Source organism: Pseudonaja textilis, chromosome Z (assembly GCF_049901715.1).
Source record: "Pseudonaja textilis isolate UNSWEBS1 chromosome Z, rPseTex1.2, whole genome shotgun sequence".
Lineage (NCBI taxonomy): Eukaryota > Metazoa > Chordata > Lepidosauria > Squamata > Elapidae > Pseudonaja > Pseudonaja textilis.
Genome location: NC_142008.1, coordinates 93,091,942 through 93,110,052, shown reverse-complemented (window position 1 = coordinate 93,110,052; position 18,111 = coordinate 93,091,942). Strand labels below are relative to the sequence as shown.

The 18,111-nt window shown below is 35.8% G+C and overlaps 1 protein-coding gene across 2 annotated transcripts; it reads left to right on the top strand.

Moving 5' to 3' along the window:
- Positions 1-717: 717 nt before the first annotated feature.
- Positions 718-15,431, top strand: LOC113450733 (keratin, type I cytoskeletal 12-like). 2 transcript variants are annotated; one of them, XM_087918416.1, is made up of 8 exons: positions 718-1,263; positions 5,223-5,305; positions 5,495-5,651; positions 6,127-6,288; positions 7,720-7,845; positions 9,464-9,717; positions 10,162-10,331; positions 10,441-10,570. In XM_087918416.1, exons 1-8 carry the CDS (start codon positions 823-825, stop codon positions 10,455-10,457), a joined length of 1,410 nt encoding a protein of 469 aa, XP_087774542.1. In that variant the 5' UTR covers positions 718-822; the 3' UTR covers positions 10,458-10,570. The 2 variants fall into 2 exon arrangements, with proteins under 2 accessions (XP_087774542.1, XP_087774541.1); XM_087918415.1 differs by lacking the exon at positions 10,441-10,570 and adding an exon at positions 13,354-15,431 and having other exon boundaries at positions 719-1,263.
- The last annotated feature ends 2,680 nt before the right edge of the window (positions 15,432-18,111 follow it).

Below are 18,111 nucleotides of genomic sequence, written 5' to 3'. Positions count from 1 at the left end.
TAGAAGTTAACCACTGCTTTAGAGATCATTTGTATTTTCAAGACTACTTGATTGAATACAAATAATCTAATTTGCTTGACCTTTTTTTCAGTTGTGAGCTTTTAGTCAAAACTTTTATATATATTTTTTCCATTTGATTAAGCTAGCTATTGAAATGTCTTTCATCTGCTGGATCTTTAATGACATGGAAGGGAAAGAAAAAATGGCAGGGAATGAAACCATTGATATTTAACAAAGAAATTAGTAAAATAGCTTTTACACAAGAAAAAAATACATTAAAATAACATAAGGATGCTTTTCTAGAAATAAACCAAGTCACATAGCTTTTTGTACCAACACCCAGGGCGAAAAAATAACAAATAAAAACCACTCTCCTCAAAAAAGGCTTGTACACCCTCCTATTATGAAAGACTTCATTTCATAAATGCTAAAATAAAAATATGTATATAACAATGAGCTTTTAAAATGATGGAAAGACTAAGATGTAGATAATTACTCAATCTTGCTGAAAAGTTAATGAAAGTTTTGGCCTGGTCAAATCCACCCATTCTCCACCTTAAAAAGCGGGTGGGGGGAAATGACAAATAGCCCAAGGGGAAATCAGCAGGATGGAATATTAGGTCTCATTATTAATAGCCATCAGTCAAGTGGGTTTGAAATGATAAATTGGCCAAACAATGTAGGTATGAAATGACATTCCAATGAAAGACCACACCCTTACAAATTGACATATAAAAGCTTGGAGATTATTCTTTATGATTCAGGTTCTTCTTGGTTGTCACTAGTTCATTTTCATACTCTTCTTGAAACTTACTGAACATCATGTCTTACTTTGGCTGTGGATCTAGGCAAACTTCTTCCTCTCGCAATAGTGGGACACCTCTTAAACTTTCTAGCTGTGGTATATATGGGTCAGGTAGAGGATCCAGCACAGGAAGCTTTAGTAGTGGGGTAGTTTGGGGCTCCAGATCAGGATGGAGTAAAAATGGTGGTGGTGGTTCCACTGGTAGTTGCTTCTATATCTACAACTCTAGTCCTGCTGGTGGTGATATTGGTCTTCTAGCTGGAGGAGACAAAGAAACCATGCAGAATTTAAATGACCGCTTGGCTTCCTACCTGGCTAAAGTGCATGCTTTGGAAGAGGCAAATGGTGATCTTGAGCAAAAAATCAGAAATTGGTATCAGAAATCTGCAACACACAAAAATGAAGGACTCCACAATGATAGCAAATATAATTCTTCTATTGATGACCTTCGAAATAAGGTAAGTCAGTTCTTCAATGGATTTTGAAAAATCAAATGGGGAATTGTTTTGCCATTTCAGGTTGTTTAGCAAACAGACAATGTAATCTGCAGAGCCACATGCCAGAATTTATCAGTATTTGGGAGCTTCATCCCACAACATTCTGTTTCTGTTGAAATTGGTGTGTGTGTGTGTGTGTAATTGGAGTAGGTATCTATCAACAACTTACCTTGGTACCTCCATTACAAAAGCCTCTATTTATCCCAGAAGTAATGAAAATATTTATCATAGCATTACGTACTTATTGACTATACTTCTTAGCATTGCAACTTCAGCTTTTTCCACTTCTGATTTAGAAAGTCACCCCTCCATCCTTGACAATAAACTATATCAGCCTGACATCTGCAGTCCCCATTACCAGTCTCCTAACAGCCTCTGTTACATCTTTTCCTACTCACTGTAGCCACTTGATTACTAATTTTTGATAAAGCATAACAATTTGTATGCATTTTGACCTACCTTTGCATGTTGGAATTGGGGGGGAAGAAATTTACTTTTAACATTGGTTAAGCTAAGAGCAACTTAGAATGTGATAGATACACAATGGGAAAAAATGTGTTATCAGATTGTGTTTTGTCATGGTAAAGGGAATGTGGAGAAAGATTTTCCAAGCTTCTTCAGCAAAACTGGACATGCATTCTTTTCACAGCTATTTAGAGCATAATTCTACCTCCCAAATTTTTCAGAACCATTTTTAAGCTGTCCATGTTTTTTTCATTTCTGCTTACCTTAGAATGCTGAGATAGAGAGGTATACTATGAACTAATTACTAGTTTCTTCTCCAACCAATTAGCCAAAGACTGCAAAATTTCAATTTTAGTCCATGCCCCATCCCCTAAAAGACAGCTTTTAACAAAATTCTCCTTCTTCACAGAAAAAGAGCATCAGCTTCCTATTCCACTCAATTTTTTTCAACACTTGCTATGTAGATTAAAAATAAAAGAAAGAAAGAAATGTGGTGCATGTTATTCTTCATATAAATACATTCTCACTAAAAGCACAATATAATTTTGTAGCTAGATGCTTTTTCCAATGACTGCAATCGTATTTGTCTGTTGCAATGTAGTGCTTTGAACCCAGAGGGTGGGAGACAAGGTGAAATAAAAATACTTACACAAACAGGCAAAATCAGTCATGACAAGTTTTATGAGTGAGTAGAAAATACCTAGAAAAATTAGAAAATGGCCCAGATTAGATTCATGGGAAATACTAAGTTTATGAGAAGAAGACTGATATATATGTTTGCTGTTAACCAGTATGATACCAAAATGATGAAACATGTCATAATGTCACAATGCAAGCCCCACCCTTTCATACCTGTGTTAGATCGTATGCAAGTATATGACATGTTTCATCACTTGGCATGAAGACCCATGGAAGAGTCAACAGTTCCTATGAATAAAAAAACAGCCCTTTCCCAAATTAAATTTTTTTATAGGTTGCACAACTTGAACTATCAGTCAATTTCACAAACTCTATAATAATGAAAATGAGGGAGGAAAGCTTCTCTTTCCTCTCTGTCTTTCATTTATAGAGTTGGAATCATTTCTACAAAATAAATTGTATTTTTTTAATCAGACAATCTGAGATTTTAGGTCAAGATACTTGTTCCGTTACATATACAATGGGCATTACTTCAACCTGCCAAACTTTTTCAAATTACTTGACCAACACTTTAGATCATGTCAATGTCTACCAATAACTTTATGGGCTATGCTTATCTTGTTAAGTTTTTAATTATCATAAATTTGTAGCAAACCAGCTGTGTAGTTTTTCACTTACTTATTTATAAACTGAAAGTACACAGTTACCTTTACCATAACAGCCATTTCAACAAAACAATAATGGTTTATTTTGCAAGTTACACATTTTTAATGAGCCACTTTTAAAGCTGCTTTCTTCATATGAGAAGAAGAATTTAAATGAATCCAATTGTCTACTGAATCCAGTCCTAGTCCTTAGATGGATAGATAAATGATAGGTGGATGGATGGATGGATAGATAGACAGACAGATATATAGACAGCAAAACTGTTATTGTCAATCTAATATCTATATATATATAGATATTAGATTGACAGTAAAGATATAGATATACATATTATACAGTATATAGATATTAGATTGACAATATTTTACTCCTTTTTATATTTCTCCTTTTTTTGCTTTTAATACATTTTTTACTTTTTAAAAATGCTTTTGGTCTTGTATATTTCATATTTTTAAGTTATAGAATTACTAATTGTTTTTAATCCCATCTTTCTAATGCTAGTCTATAACCATAACAAATATTTGATTGAGATTGTCAATGTTTCCAAATACCTAAGAGAACCACTACTGTACATATCTGATTCCAATGATCAAATATACATTTTAGGAAATTATTTTAATTGAACAATTTTATACTAGATAATAGGGGATTGCTGTGTTTTTAGTTTATTAACAGTTTAAAGATTTCACAGTTATTATAAAACTGTATTTTTATTTATTTTATTGTTTTCTAAAAAAGCAGTCACACACTGTATAAATGTTACATTTTCCTATATGTCCATTGTATTTGGCCTCTTTTTATTCTGAAATATTCTGGAAGAAAGGGAAACAAACTTTTTTTTTTTTACTGCAAGCTTATTTCCAAACTCTTTCTTTTACAGAGCTTTATCAACCCAAATAATTTCAGATAAAATAATCTTTCATTGCAAATGCAAATTTAATAAGCTAATGGAAATGTTACAGGATAATTATTATGACCAAATATAAAGGAAAATTAGAAGAAAACTCTGGTCATCTCATTTATCATTTTCTTCATCTTGCTTTATTGATTTAATTTAATTTAATATAGTTTCAATAATATTTTTCAAAATATAATTATTGATCACTTCTCAACTGAGACAGTATCTACAAAACATAAACTATCTTCATTTAGATACTTTGGGTGATCACAGTGCTTTGTTTCATGTAATTTTCATGTTAGTATCCTGATAAAATTAAAATAGTTTTAAAAATGTCTAACAGGCAGGTTTCAATGTATATTTGATTTCCTCAATATTAATGCAGGGATTGAACCATAGTCTGCAGGGACTTTTAATCTCTGCTTCACCTGTTGTCAACAAAAATCCCTTTTTGTTGGTGCCAAAATAGATCTGCCACCTTTTAACTGTTGTGAAGGAAAACTACTCCTCGTAGAAAGTATTTTGTTAAAGATGATTTCAAACTTTCCCTCCTAATAAGCTGTACACAAATGCAGTTTGAGGACTGAAACTTACTTTAAGTCGATACTTCCCAAATCTGGATAAATTACCTAACGCTGGATAAAAGTAGTTTTCCTTTGGGTAACAACGCACAAAGCCATTACCCAACCACAACAGGAATATTTAAATAAAAATCTTTCTGACAAGCAGTTTGGCATAATGAAGGAAAAAATATGAGAAGTAATATTTTAATAGAATCAATACCAACAGAGGTTTTTACATTATATATTTAGCATAATACAAAGTTTAACGTATAATTCCCAACACAGAGATAGTGAACTTATGGCTTTCTAAATGATGCAGTTTTACTGTCTTTCCCAATCTGGTAATGTTAAGATATGTTTGGGATTGCAATTCACACTATTCCAGCAAACTAGATTCATCTTGAGAAACAAATAATGGAAGACTGTTTATCTTTATTCCTGTAATATAATTATTCCTGTAATAAATTTGTACCCAGCTGTGGAGGACTATAAATCTCTCTATGCTATTGGTGTTATGAATTGAATTCAACAAATCCAGCAGACGAGGAAGCCAGTAGTACTTTAAAATTCAATTTTCTACAAAAAATTAATATAAGATATATCACGTATTCGATTTTTCGGATCAGTTTATCTACTTTTATAAAATGCAATAAACCTGCTAAAATGCTTTCTATCTTCCTTCCACACAGATCATCGCAGCAAGTATTCGGAATGCCAGCATGATTCTGCAGATAGATAATGCCAGACTAGCAGCTGATGATTTCAGAATGAAGTAGGTTCTTCAGCCCAAGATCAGCCAATTCAAAATGTGAAAATGCTGATAAAAGCAAGCAAAACCAGATGTGACCTCAGCACATCCAAACAATCCACCTATTAACAAGCCTCTGTTACAAGTTTGCAATATTTTGGCCTACCAAGTTGGCACTTTTCAAAGCACTTTCTTGTTTTCTTTTTTTTCAAGATTTGAAAATGAGCTGTTCCTCCACCAGAATGTGGAAGCAGACATCAATGGTCTTAAAAAAGTCCTGGATGAATTGAGTATGTCTAAGAGTGACTTGGAAATACAGATTGAAAGCCTAATTGAAGAGCTGGCTTTCCTCAAAAGGAACCATGAAGAGGTAAGGGAACCAGTTTTCTAAAACAGTTCATATCCCTCAACCACATCTAATCAGCCTTCAGGAACTTGATGTACTCTAAGAAATTCTGGGAAATGTAATCATAGTTTATTTGGCAATTTGTGATTTATGGCATTCACTATGGTTAAATTTAGGAGCTATCTGGCTCTCAGAAGTAGTAATTAGAAAAGAGGCTTCACTGAATTCTAGTTTTAATTGTGTACGTTACTTTTTAAAAATCAAAGAAAGACTAAACAGTTGTCAGTGCAGGCTGCTAGACAGCATTCTCCACTGCAACTCTTGCATGGAAATATTTATGAAGATGTGCAAAGTGAGACAATTGGTTTACATGCAAAAATTTCAAATATCAAGCCAAACTAATTGTACAGTGAAATAATGAGTTAGCATTATGGTTCATTCTCATTCTCTCTCTCTCTCTCTCTTTTTTTTTACCCTTCTCGTTGCCTTCTGCACTTAGGAAATGAAGAATTGGCAAGGCACAGTTGCTGGAGATATAAATGTTGAAATAAATGCAGCACCAGGAGTGGACCTGACTGCAATTCTGAACAAGATGAGAACAGAGTATGAAGCTTTAGCAGAACAGAATCGCAAAGATGCTGAAACTTGGTTCAATGAAAAGGTGAGAACAAAGAAGAAACGTCTCTAGACATCTACAAAGCCAAGTACCATGTCCAATATAAGGTTGCCATTTTAAAAATATGTTGCTGGGGTTTTTTAAGGTTAAAAAAATTCCAAGATCAACTTCCTCAAGAGTGAAGGGACTTACTTATAGTGATAACATCCTTTGGATGTCAGGTTAGTTCATGCTCTGATTTCACTATAAGGAATGAAGCCTTTTCATGCTTTTTAGAAGCTATTATTCTTACTATACAATAATACACCATCAGTGTTTTTTAGTGCTACAATAAACTATAGTTAGGTTGCTATAACAGATGGTACATCAGGGCACAATCTACAAAGAAAGAAACTTGGACAGCTTCCCAAATATTCTACCAGCACCAGAGGTGCTATTCAACCAGTTCACACCTATTTGGGCAAACTGGTAGTGGTTATTTGGCATGGGTCGCCGAACTGGTGGCAATCCCTGGCTGGCCACACCCCCAACCCAGTTGCTCGGTCACTCACATACAATCACTTTTCTAGCTTTCCATTCCCCACATCCTCTTTCTTCCCAGGGAAAAGGAAGAAAGACATGGACTCTGCAAGTATCACTTTCCCCATGTGAATTAAAGTGTCTGGAGTGAGAAGGAGTGCAGTCTGACAGAGGGGGTGGGGGTGAATCGAGCCTTGGAGCACTTTTGCAACATAAAAGAAATGCATTTTGGAAGCAGGTCCTTTAAAAACTTCTCCAAGGATTCCCCATGGACGCTGCAAGTATCAGTTTCCCCTTGTGAGTTAAAGTGCTGGAGTAAGAAGGAGTGCGGTCTGACAGAGGGGGTTGGGGAATCCACTCAAGCCTTGGAGAAATTTAAAGGAGCCGCTTCCAAAATGCTTGTCTGTTAAGTGCTGTGTGTGTGTGTGTGTGTGTGTGTGTGTGTGTGTGTGTATGAGAAAGAAAGATAGAAAGAAAGAAAGAAAGAAAGAAAGAAAGAAAGAAAGAAAGAAAGAAAGAAAGAAAGAAAGAAAGAAAGAAAGACAACAGGGAGAGAGATAAAACTCTGTGCTATTATTTTTAATTGTTCCGTTATTTATCATGTGTTAATATTTTACACTGTCCCTACACCTAGAGTGATGTTTCTGCCTTTCTTTTGCCCAGTGATGGCATTACTACCAGCAGCAACCATTTAAGAAGTTTTGAACATCTATGCTCTTTTTATGTTTATATTTGGAGTTTTAAAGCAGTATTGCCCAGGGACTATTAACTTCACCCTACATATATATAATACAGTGAGTTTCCATTGCAATGCTGTGTTCCCCCAAATATTGTTTTGACACCTCCATGGATGCTGCATCTGATGGCAGCTGCCAAATTTTATGGAAAAAATGCAATCAAAGACTCGGTGTTTGTTTCAGTCATTTCAATTGTAATCTTATGTTTGAATTACTGTAGAGTAAAGAATTAAATATGACAATCAACGTGAGTGCCAAAGAAACCACTACTAACAAAAAAGAAATTGCAGACCTGAGACATACTCTTCAGAGTTTGGAGATTGACCTGAAAACCCAGCTTTCTTTGGTAAGGACATTCCTTATCACCAAATAAATCATTCTAATTATAAAGATTGATTCTTAATTTAATGCTAATTGAAAATTATGGGTGTTGAATTACAATACTTGTGGAGACGGCAGGGGTGGGATACGACAGCGTTAACTACCAGTTCGGGATTTACGAGCTTTCCTGCACTCTGCGAGCCGCGGACCTGTAAATTGTCATCAGCATGCTGTGTGCAGAGAAGCAGCCTCTGAAACAGCCCCATTTTCCTGCTTTTTTAACTGCAGCTGTGCCTCGTTCGGCAGCTGAAGTTGAAAAATCAGGAAATAAAAATCAGGTAACAGCCTGGGTGGGCAGGTGGGCAAAAACATCAGCAGACATAAAACTGGTTCTATGTCTGCTGCTCTTCAGAGCTACCGGTTCTACAGGGGTGGACAGAACCAATAGAAATCCACCTCGGGAGACGGTAAATTGAAGAAAGCTATAATGTGCTATAGTTAAAACAGGCAACTTTAAGTTGTGTGAACTTCAATTCTCAGAATTTTACAACCAGCATGCTCACAGGGAAATTCTGGGTGTTGAAATCTACAGATTTTAAAGATATAGATGTCAATGCAGTTTGATGCTGGTTATTCTGGAATAACACCTCTTAAATTTCTTCCTGGTTTATTTTCAAATTTAAAGAATAAAAAGATCAAACAAATGAATATTTCCAGGAAACACTCCCTATATATTATGCAGAAAATTGATACCAAAATTTACAGGCAGACAGATCTTTTTGGAAAAGCAGAAGAAACATATGTCAACATTTAACAGTAGCTCAACAATGAACCAATTATCTGGAAGGGTTCTTCCTTGTTGGATTACTTCAAACAGAGGCTGGAGAGCCCATTGGCTGCAGATGCTCTAGCCTTGGGTTTCACACATCAAGCAGCAGGTTGGTTTACACTGCCCCATCCAGCTTCCACTGAATAGAAAACACTTGACACTGGCATTATTACCTCAACTCTAGATATGCTGAGACTTTAATGCCCAAAATCTGCAGCCAATTGCTTATCAGATATATGTTGACGAGAACTTCTGGAGAACCCCTGTTACCTTTCTTAGACGGTATCACATGAGGAAGGCAAACTGGACCATCAGGTTGCTTTTTAAAGTAACACTTTATATATATTCAATGTGATTCTTCTTGTTCAGTTAGAATGCTCCTAAACTTTCAAGAACAAAATGACAATCTAGTTACAACAATTCAGATTATGAACTCAACAAGATTGAGATGGAGCCTAATCTATGCAAACAGTATGCTGGCATACATATGGTTTTAGAAAAAGCTTTATAAAACAGGATAGGATACAAAGAATTGTACCACTTTATTTTGCTGGTGAATCATGCTCAGGCTTGAAATTTTTACAAAGAGTTCAAATAAACATTACATTATTACTGAAATTTAAGAAGTGAAGGGCATTGATTCAGGATATGACAGCCTATTGCCAAAAAATCACGTTTCTCAAAATGCTTAGGTGTAAACAGCCTGACATTTCTTGTTGATATAGATTTGTACAAAGGTACTCCCCACCTAGGCACGTAACTGTTGAAGGACTGATTGTACAGAAATAAGCCCTGCATCTCTGTTCCCTTTCAGAGGCAATCCCTTGAAAGCACCCTTGCAGAGACAGAAGGCCAATATTGTGCCCAACTCTTGCAAATACAAGGGACGATTAGCAATGTGGAGAACCAAGTACAACAAATCAGAGAAGACATGGAGTGTCAGAATGCAGATTACAGGTGTCTCCTGGACATCAAGATCGGTCTTGAGAATGAGATTGAAACTTATCGACACCTAATTGATGGAGAAGCATCAGGGAAAGGAATGAAGGAACTATCAGACAAAAGAGGGTATATCACAATTCAGTGTTGTCATTAGTGATAATCTTGGAAGCATTAGTCAAATGGGTTTAGAATTCCTAGATTAGAAAAATCCACAGAATAACTGATTCACAAACCAACATAAAAGAGCAAATTAAATAAGTGTAACAACTCTGACTACAGATTGAGTGTGGGATACTGTGTCATATTTTTCTGCTTTATACAAGCACATAGTTTCATACATGAAAACCATTCAAGATTGTCAAAAGTGCAGATTTACTATTCCAATTGAACAACATGGGATTAAATGTATGGCATTCTATGGGATTAAATTTATAGTTAAGAATTTTATAGTTCACATTAATATGGTGAAGATCTCATAAACATCTACTGGCTATGCATAGAGTTTCTATTAATAATATTGGCAATACAATTCCCCTAAAAGTAACATGGTCAAATTATTGCTTATTACAGTAAATCTGTACAAAGAAGTAGCAAAGATCTGGGATCACAAAATCTGGGATCTGAAAAAGGTTCAGGATTAAGAGCTTCAGGCTCTGATAGCAGAAGCGCAAAGACTGGCACAGAGACCAATACTAGAAAAAGTGAAGCCAGAAATGTTGAATCCACTACCAAAGATAAAGGTAAATATTCTTGGAATTCAATAGAATTATTGTGATTGTTTTGGATTCAATGCAGTGTTTTTGTTTTCTACTTCTATTACCTCAGCACATATGTGATTTTTTCCCCTAGAATTCCAAACTGAATGACTCCTTATAGCAGGGGTGTCAAACTCAAGGCTCATGGGCTGGATCTGGCCCATGGGGTGCTTAGATCTGCCCACTTGGAAACAGCAAAGATCTGGCTTGCAGGGCCTCTGCTACAAAAAGAGATTTTGGAGATCTCAATTTTCACTGGCAGAGGGCTGCAGGAGGCCATCACAGCCAAAATTGGAGCTAAGGGAGGCCATGTACAACCCCCACCAAACTTCGTTTTCGCTGGCAAAGGGTTGCAGGAGGCAATTGTGATCAAAAACAGAGCTCAGGAGCCTGTTTTCTCTTGGGCCACAGATGCCCACCCAACATGAATGACATCAAACTGGCCATGTCCACCCTGCCCTCCCAAGGTCAAACACAACCATGATGTGGTCCTCAATGAAATTGAGTTTGACATCCCTGCCTTATAACCTTTCCTAAAGTGCTAAAAATTGTTGAAATCCAGCACAGATCTTACCATTTTCTTAAAATACAGTAAATGATCTCTTCTTCCTATATCTCATCTCTTATTTATAGACAAGTTCATAAAAACCTTGTCATTTCAGACCTGATGGCACAAAAGTCTATTAAGGATTACCAACAATAACACCATATTGTTTTCCCCCCACAATTTGTATGTTTTTACTGTTGCAATTATAATTATTAATAAAATTACTATTTAAAATTGAAACATTTTATATGGACAGGCTAATACCTACACATAGTAATTTTGTTAGCAAGACCTGAGTGGTGCTGGAGGAAGGGTTGTTCCCAGAGGTGGTATTCAGCCAGTTCTGACAGGTTCTGGAGAACAGGTAGCGGAAATTTTGAGTATTTCGGAGAACTGGTAAATACCACCTCTGGTTGGCCCCGCCCATCTATTCACTGCCTCCCAACTCCCAGCTGATCAGAGTCCCAACTGATCGGCTGGGTCTTCTTTTATTGCACTGCACAGGAGAACGAAGCTGGAAAGCAGGTTAGTGGGGTGGGGTGGGAATGGGGGTTTTACAGTATCCTTCCGCTGGAATAGGGTAGAAATGGAGATTTTACAGTATCCTTCCCCTGCTACACCCACCAAGTCATACCATGCCCACCCAGCCAGGCCCACAGAACCAGTAGTAAAAAAAATTGAATACTACCACTGGTTGTTCCTCTCTCAAAAATGTGCCCATCTGTTTTGGTCTGGCACTAGCTATGGCTCCAGGAGAGAAGAAAGGTGGCAACAGATGTCGCCGTTGAGATGTTGTGGGTTTTCAAAGGCTCTGCTCTGCAGATAAGCAGATGAAGCTGGCTCTATAGAACAGTTAGGATTGAAGCTTATGTACTGTCTCCAAACTGCTATTGTCATTTGTTTGAGCTCCTGTATTTTGTTGCAGAACTGTTGCAGAATCCTCAAAGCTATAGAAGCTTGAGGATTTCAATTTGCCACATGATGGCATTAAGTCTGGGGTAACTCAAGTGTTTGTGATCTACATTACAATCATTATAGGCACTGCATATTAGGCTTGGGGTTTTTTTGTCTTACGATGGTAACGATATAATCTCATTTTGAGGAACATCACTGTCTGTCTCTCTGTCATGCTTTGATTGTTTATTAGCTTGTTTGTGTCATGGGAAGAGAAGGATAGATCAGCCAGTTCCAAGGAAGCCTGATGTTTTCCCTGAGGATCTGGTGGGACAGTCTGACTGTTCTCCCAGGCCTAGAGTTAAGACAGTTCTTTTTAACCCCTCTTTCCTGGTTTGACTTATTTATTTGATAGCTTTGTATAGTTGCCCAACTCACACATAGTGACTCTGAGCAGTGTACAGCATTAAAATTAATTTAAAAATTTAAAACCTCAGGAGCAAGGTGCTCTTTTCTCTGGGATGAGAGAGGCCAAAGAAAATGACCTGATACTGGCAACCCCTTCAGTAAAGGTCAGGCAGAGGCTCCCCCAGACAAAATCCTGAGGTATCCACAGTCTGTCTCTCTCTCTCTCTCTGCTCAATAAGTCATGACATGCTGAAGACTCAGTGTTAACGGATTCATTTTTCTATTATTCATCCTCATGTGCAAATATCATACTCTACCAATGGAATAATGTACCATTTGCATGCAAAATACTTCTCTTCCTTCTTTCTGTCCTTCCATTTACCATGTACATTTAGCATGTGATAAATAATTATCATTGTTTGGGCAATGCATAGTTATTGAATGAACATGAATAATGTGTAATTGACCCAAATTTAACAATTTGCCTCCCAAGTATGAATCTAAAAACAAAAATTCTTTGTTATTTTGAGAATTCAAAGACATAGCAAAATTATATCTGTAGTAACATGGGAAATGGGCAAGCGTTTAAATTTTTTAAGAAATTTCTCTAATTTCTTTAAATTGAAAAAATTTCTTCTTCAATTTCAACTATCTCTCCAAGAAGGTAAGAAATGTAGATTATGTGTCTCATTTTCAAAATGGGAAATGAATTTATAAAATTATGTAATATAGCTTCCAGAAATTGTACAGAAACCTCTGTTTTTCTCCAGCATCATTTAGCACAATTGAAAACATATATTAAAATCCATGGTTTCTAGTTTCTTACATTAAACAAAAGAATTCATTATTTAATTACTTCAAACGAGAAGGAAAAAAGTTGAAGTATCTTATGTATAGCTATTGTCCCTAGACAACCTGCATCAACCAGGCACAAAACCTAGAAATTAACTCAATTTGAAGAAAAAAAGAAATAATTAAAATCAATTGGGTTTAATGCAGAACATGTTATATATGACAAATACATTTCTATGTTTTGATACAGCTATTTTTAGTAGCCTAAGGAATGTTCTTTTCCTATTAATGAAATTTCTTGAGCAAATAATGTTTCCATTTGCATTTTTGATATACTTGCTTTTCTTTTCTTTATTTTATCTTTAGAGATAAAGAAAACCAGAGTCATTAAAACAATAATTGAAGAATTAGATGAATATGGAAGAGTGACTTCCTCCAAAGTCCAGTCTGTTGAAGAAACTCAGGGATAAAAAAATATATAGCAACTTTTTTTTCAAAAGCATTCTTGGCTTTAGGTGATGCTGCAAGCAGAAGAAACATACATTTATATTAGCAGAATTATATCCCAATAGAACTGTTTCCTTTTTTATTATGTAACCACTTTATAGTTAATTTGATCACCTGGTGTGTTTGACTTTAATTCTGATAATCCCGTAATCAATGTACAGCTTTTAGAATTATGGAAGAGGCAACATCAGATTAGGTCCTTTCCCTAATGTCTCTTGATTAATGGTGCAACTTATACATATAAAATCACTTAATTATTAATATATAAAGATATTTCCAATTTAATTTTGCAGCTTGCAACTATTTATCCACTCCCACATACATTTCCAAGGACATTTCCTATTTCAAAAGGTTCATATTGTTTTCTAATAATCTAGACTAATTTCATTCTGACTGAAATTCAGTTTGGTGTAGTGGTTAACCTTACCCAGAAGCCAGGAGAGCATGGGTTCAAGTTCTGCCTTAAAATGGGTGACTTTGGACCAATCACTTTCTCCCAGCCCTAGGAAGGAGGCAGTAGCAAACCTTTTCCAAAAACTTGCCAAGAAAAATATAGGGATGTGTCCAGGCACTCTTTGAGCCTCAGAATAATCAGACTGTGGAAAAGCACTGGGAGTTTCTGATTTAACCTAGCCTCGCTTACTATATGATCACTATAACCCTACATATTACTCCAAATACTTATTAGGAAGTTATCACTCATTTCTATAAATTGCTATGCCAATTCAAAAACCTATGGCAATTTTAACAAATAGGACTTCTGGTTTCCAAAGGCAAATAATAACTAAGACAGAAGAGGGGATGAACTGCAAATAGGCAACATAGGCAATAGTGTTAGGAGTTGTAATTCAGCAATATTTTAAAGTCTGTAGGTTCCCTGTTTTTGGTCTAATCAGATATCTGAACAGCAAATAGATATCTCCTCTAAAATACATTTTATAATTGTGTCCACACTGAAGCATAGGAGAGCTTGTAATAGTAAAATGTGAAAACAAATGTCATTGCTGCAAGAATTATAGAAGTATAGTATGAATGTAGTATACCCCCCCTAAAAAAAAGCCTTTTTAATCATTCTCAGATCAGATCCATCCCTGCATAATCCCACACCTATTCTGTTTTGATATCTTACATATTTCCACTTCTAACATTCTTCAGTAGGAAGCACACTGAATTTTCCTGCAATGATTATGATTTATGCTATGATTTTTTTTTTGCTGTTGTACAAAACGGAGCAAATAATGAAGGCACCACGGTAGCAAGGTTTCATGGTATTTTTGCAGGGCCTATATAGAGAACAAGAAAGATTACAAGAAATATGCAATAACTGTCAGATAAGCAAAAGGGCTGAAACATTTTTGGGGTTGCAGAAAAATTAAAAAACATTTTGAAATGGCTCAAGCAGACATTGCCATGATTCATTTGCCTTTAAGAAGCAGGAAGAAGTACAGCATAATCAGACTTGAGTAATTCTGTTATCAGAGTCAAATCTCAATAAAATTAATTTTAGTCTTCCTGTGGAGTTGATTTTGTGATCTAGTATATGCTATCTAGTGGGATTGACACCTCAATTGCAAGCATTCAGAAGTTTTTTCCTTGATTATTTATTTGCATCAAACATCCAGAAAGTAGAAACAGCAGATAAATAATCAGAGGAGAAGAAAAAAGTATCATAAATCAAGGAATCATCAGAATGAAATCACAATGCAATCAAGCTGCTGCAGAGAAACAACTAGCAAACTGTGCTCTTTCACACACTGATTCATCTGAAACGGCTACATTCAGAGAATACATGAATCCACAAGAAATCCTGAGCTATTGATTTGGTCTGCTATTGGAAATCTGCTGTCTTCCAGCACTGCAATAGTTCAAAGAAATACCTGTTCTTACTAGCATTTATTGATTAATTTGATATATATAGCTATGTTTATCTTATAATAAACTCCAGGAGTTCCCAATCAAAAATTAAAATAACATTAAAGCCAAAAATGCAAGAACAAAACCTGATGGCAATCTGGTCTTCTAATGTGCAGTCAACATTTTATCCCAACTCGAGGGAGGCAAAGCTGGGTCTTCAGGGCTTTACAGAGACCTGTGGAACTTCAGGGGCGGAGTATTCTGTAGGGCAAGGGCTACCACAGAAAAGGCAGATTTCCTAGTTCTTATCAGATGGCAGTGCCTGAAACAAGGGACTAAGAATATGCCTATCTAATCTGTTAGGATGGGTGCCATTAGGGACCTCTGGCCACGTGCCATACAGGGCTTTAAAGGTGATGGCCATCACCACCTAGAAGGAAACTGGAAGCCAGTGCAGCTCACACAACAGAGGTATTACATGGGAAAACCAAGGGAAACATGCTGCTGATGCATTCTGGACCAGATGAAGTTTTCAGGTAATATTCAAGGGCAACACCATGTAGTAATCCAAATGGGATGTGACCAAGACATGAGTGACTCTAAGCAAGGGCTTCCGGAAACGTTGCAATTAGCACAGTAGACAAATTTGTGCAATGAATAATATAGATTCTTCCACATTTTAACCACCACACTAGCTTTGCAGATACCCCTGGCAACTGATTCACATTAACAATACCGCATGCAACCAAACACTTTATCATTTAGCAATCTATTCAGATATTAGGGACACACGGTTACAGAAAACATTTTCTGAAAACAAACAGTTTCATAAAATTCAGTATATCAATTAAACTTTATGGTGCAAATTACAGTATAAATTTAATCTCACATAACTTAAATTTGTCATTTCCAAGACCAAATGAAACAGAAAGCTTAACATAAATAGTAAACATTTATAATTCTATCAACACGCATAGGTAGATTAATCAGTTTATAATTCTCAGGAATCACATTTTAATATAGAACAAAAGATTTTTAACATAAGGCTGAAAGTATACCTAGAATAAATCTACATCAAGAGAAATAATAACTACTTAGACATAGCAGTTTCTTTGGCCCTTGAGAAAAAAGATTTTTGTTTTACACTCTAAGGCATTCTTTGCAAGTAAGGATCATGATGCAACATGCTACAACTCAACAGTACTGGAGGCACACACAATAAGAAAAAAGGGTGTCAATTTCCCCTCTTTGCCCTATGGAAGCTTCAAATGCTGCTTTGATTTTATGCAGCTAAGGAAAAGCATTGATAAATGGCCAAGGTTGCTTGCAAGGAGAGTAGTGAAGTAGGTAAGTGCTGTACATGTTTCTGGAAGGGACCATTTTTTCCCAACAATGAGGTGAATGGAAAGCGACAAAGAGTTAATCCATTAAGGAGAGCTTCAATCATCTTACTCAAAATAGAATCCTGGATATTGAATATAAAAGAAGAAAGTGATCAGAGAGAAACCAAATGTGATTTCTGAGGCAGGCCAAAGAAACCACAAATCAAAAGGAATATTAGTCAACCATTGTGCAGGCCTCTGACTTTTTTCTTCCACAATGGAAGCAGAAAAATCTGCTACAGGGATGGGATGCTTAGGGATGAAGTTTTTAAGAGACAATTACCTTGCTTTATTTATCTCCTATAACTTCCCACAATTTTGGCTTTGAGAGGGAGTCTTAAGGAAAATACGTTCTACTATGAATAGTCATATTCATAGTAGAACATATTTTGTTTAAGGCATGGATGAGCCATGTGGCCATCCAACTGTTGTTAGATTGGAGCGTGCATCACTCCTCACAATTGACCATGATGGCTAGAGCTGATGGGCATAAAAGTTCAATAAGACATTGTTGTCCTATTGCTATTTTAATTCATATCATATTTAGCACGTCATTTCTAATGTCTCTAGTGATACTTCAGAGTGTGGGATTTTCAAATCTTAAGGCAAACAGGCTGGAAAACATTTATATCTTTCCAGAGGTTTCTGACTATTTTCTTCAAACATGTAGATATTTTGTCTTTCCTTCCCATCCATTTTTTTCTAAGTTTGGTAAACAAATAAACATAAAAAGGGCTAGGAAGACCCTTGATGATTCCTAATGTAAGGTAAGAAGATCGGAAGCCCCTTTTAAATAAACAATCGGGGCAATGCTACATTGAAGCTCTAATGTAGAAATACCCATAATGATTTTAACCGTTTTAGTTACATGTATTTAATTTGTTTTTAATACATGATGTCAGGATTAAGGAAGATACATGCCATCCTTGGGAGTGAGAAGGGTTTTTTTTCTTCTTCTTTTCTTTTTTGTATATATCCCAGTTTAGCTTGATTTCAAAAGCAAGGTAAGAGCCTAATGTGAAGCAAAAAAGAGAAATTTAAGAATAGGAGATCTGTGATACAGTGATTTCTAAAACGTTGGCCAGAACATTTTAAAACCAAAACACATAACATAGAAAAGCAAAGGAGAAAACTACAATATTAAACATGATCTGCTGGGAAATGCTGGCAATAGTATCTGCAGAAGAATTAGTAGAAATAAAATGTTGGTGATCCACATCTAAAATAACTTGTTCTGTTCCATCTTAGAGTTACTGTGAAAGAAAAACATTTAGTCTATTAATCTCAGTTCCCATCCCATCTCTAAGAACTTGCAAAGACAGGCTGCACATCAAATTATGAATTCCAATATAACATCAAAGATTTTTAATATCAGTTACGA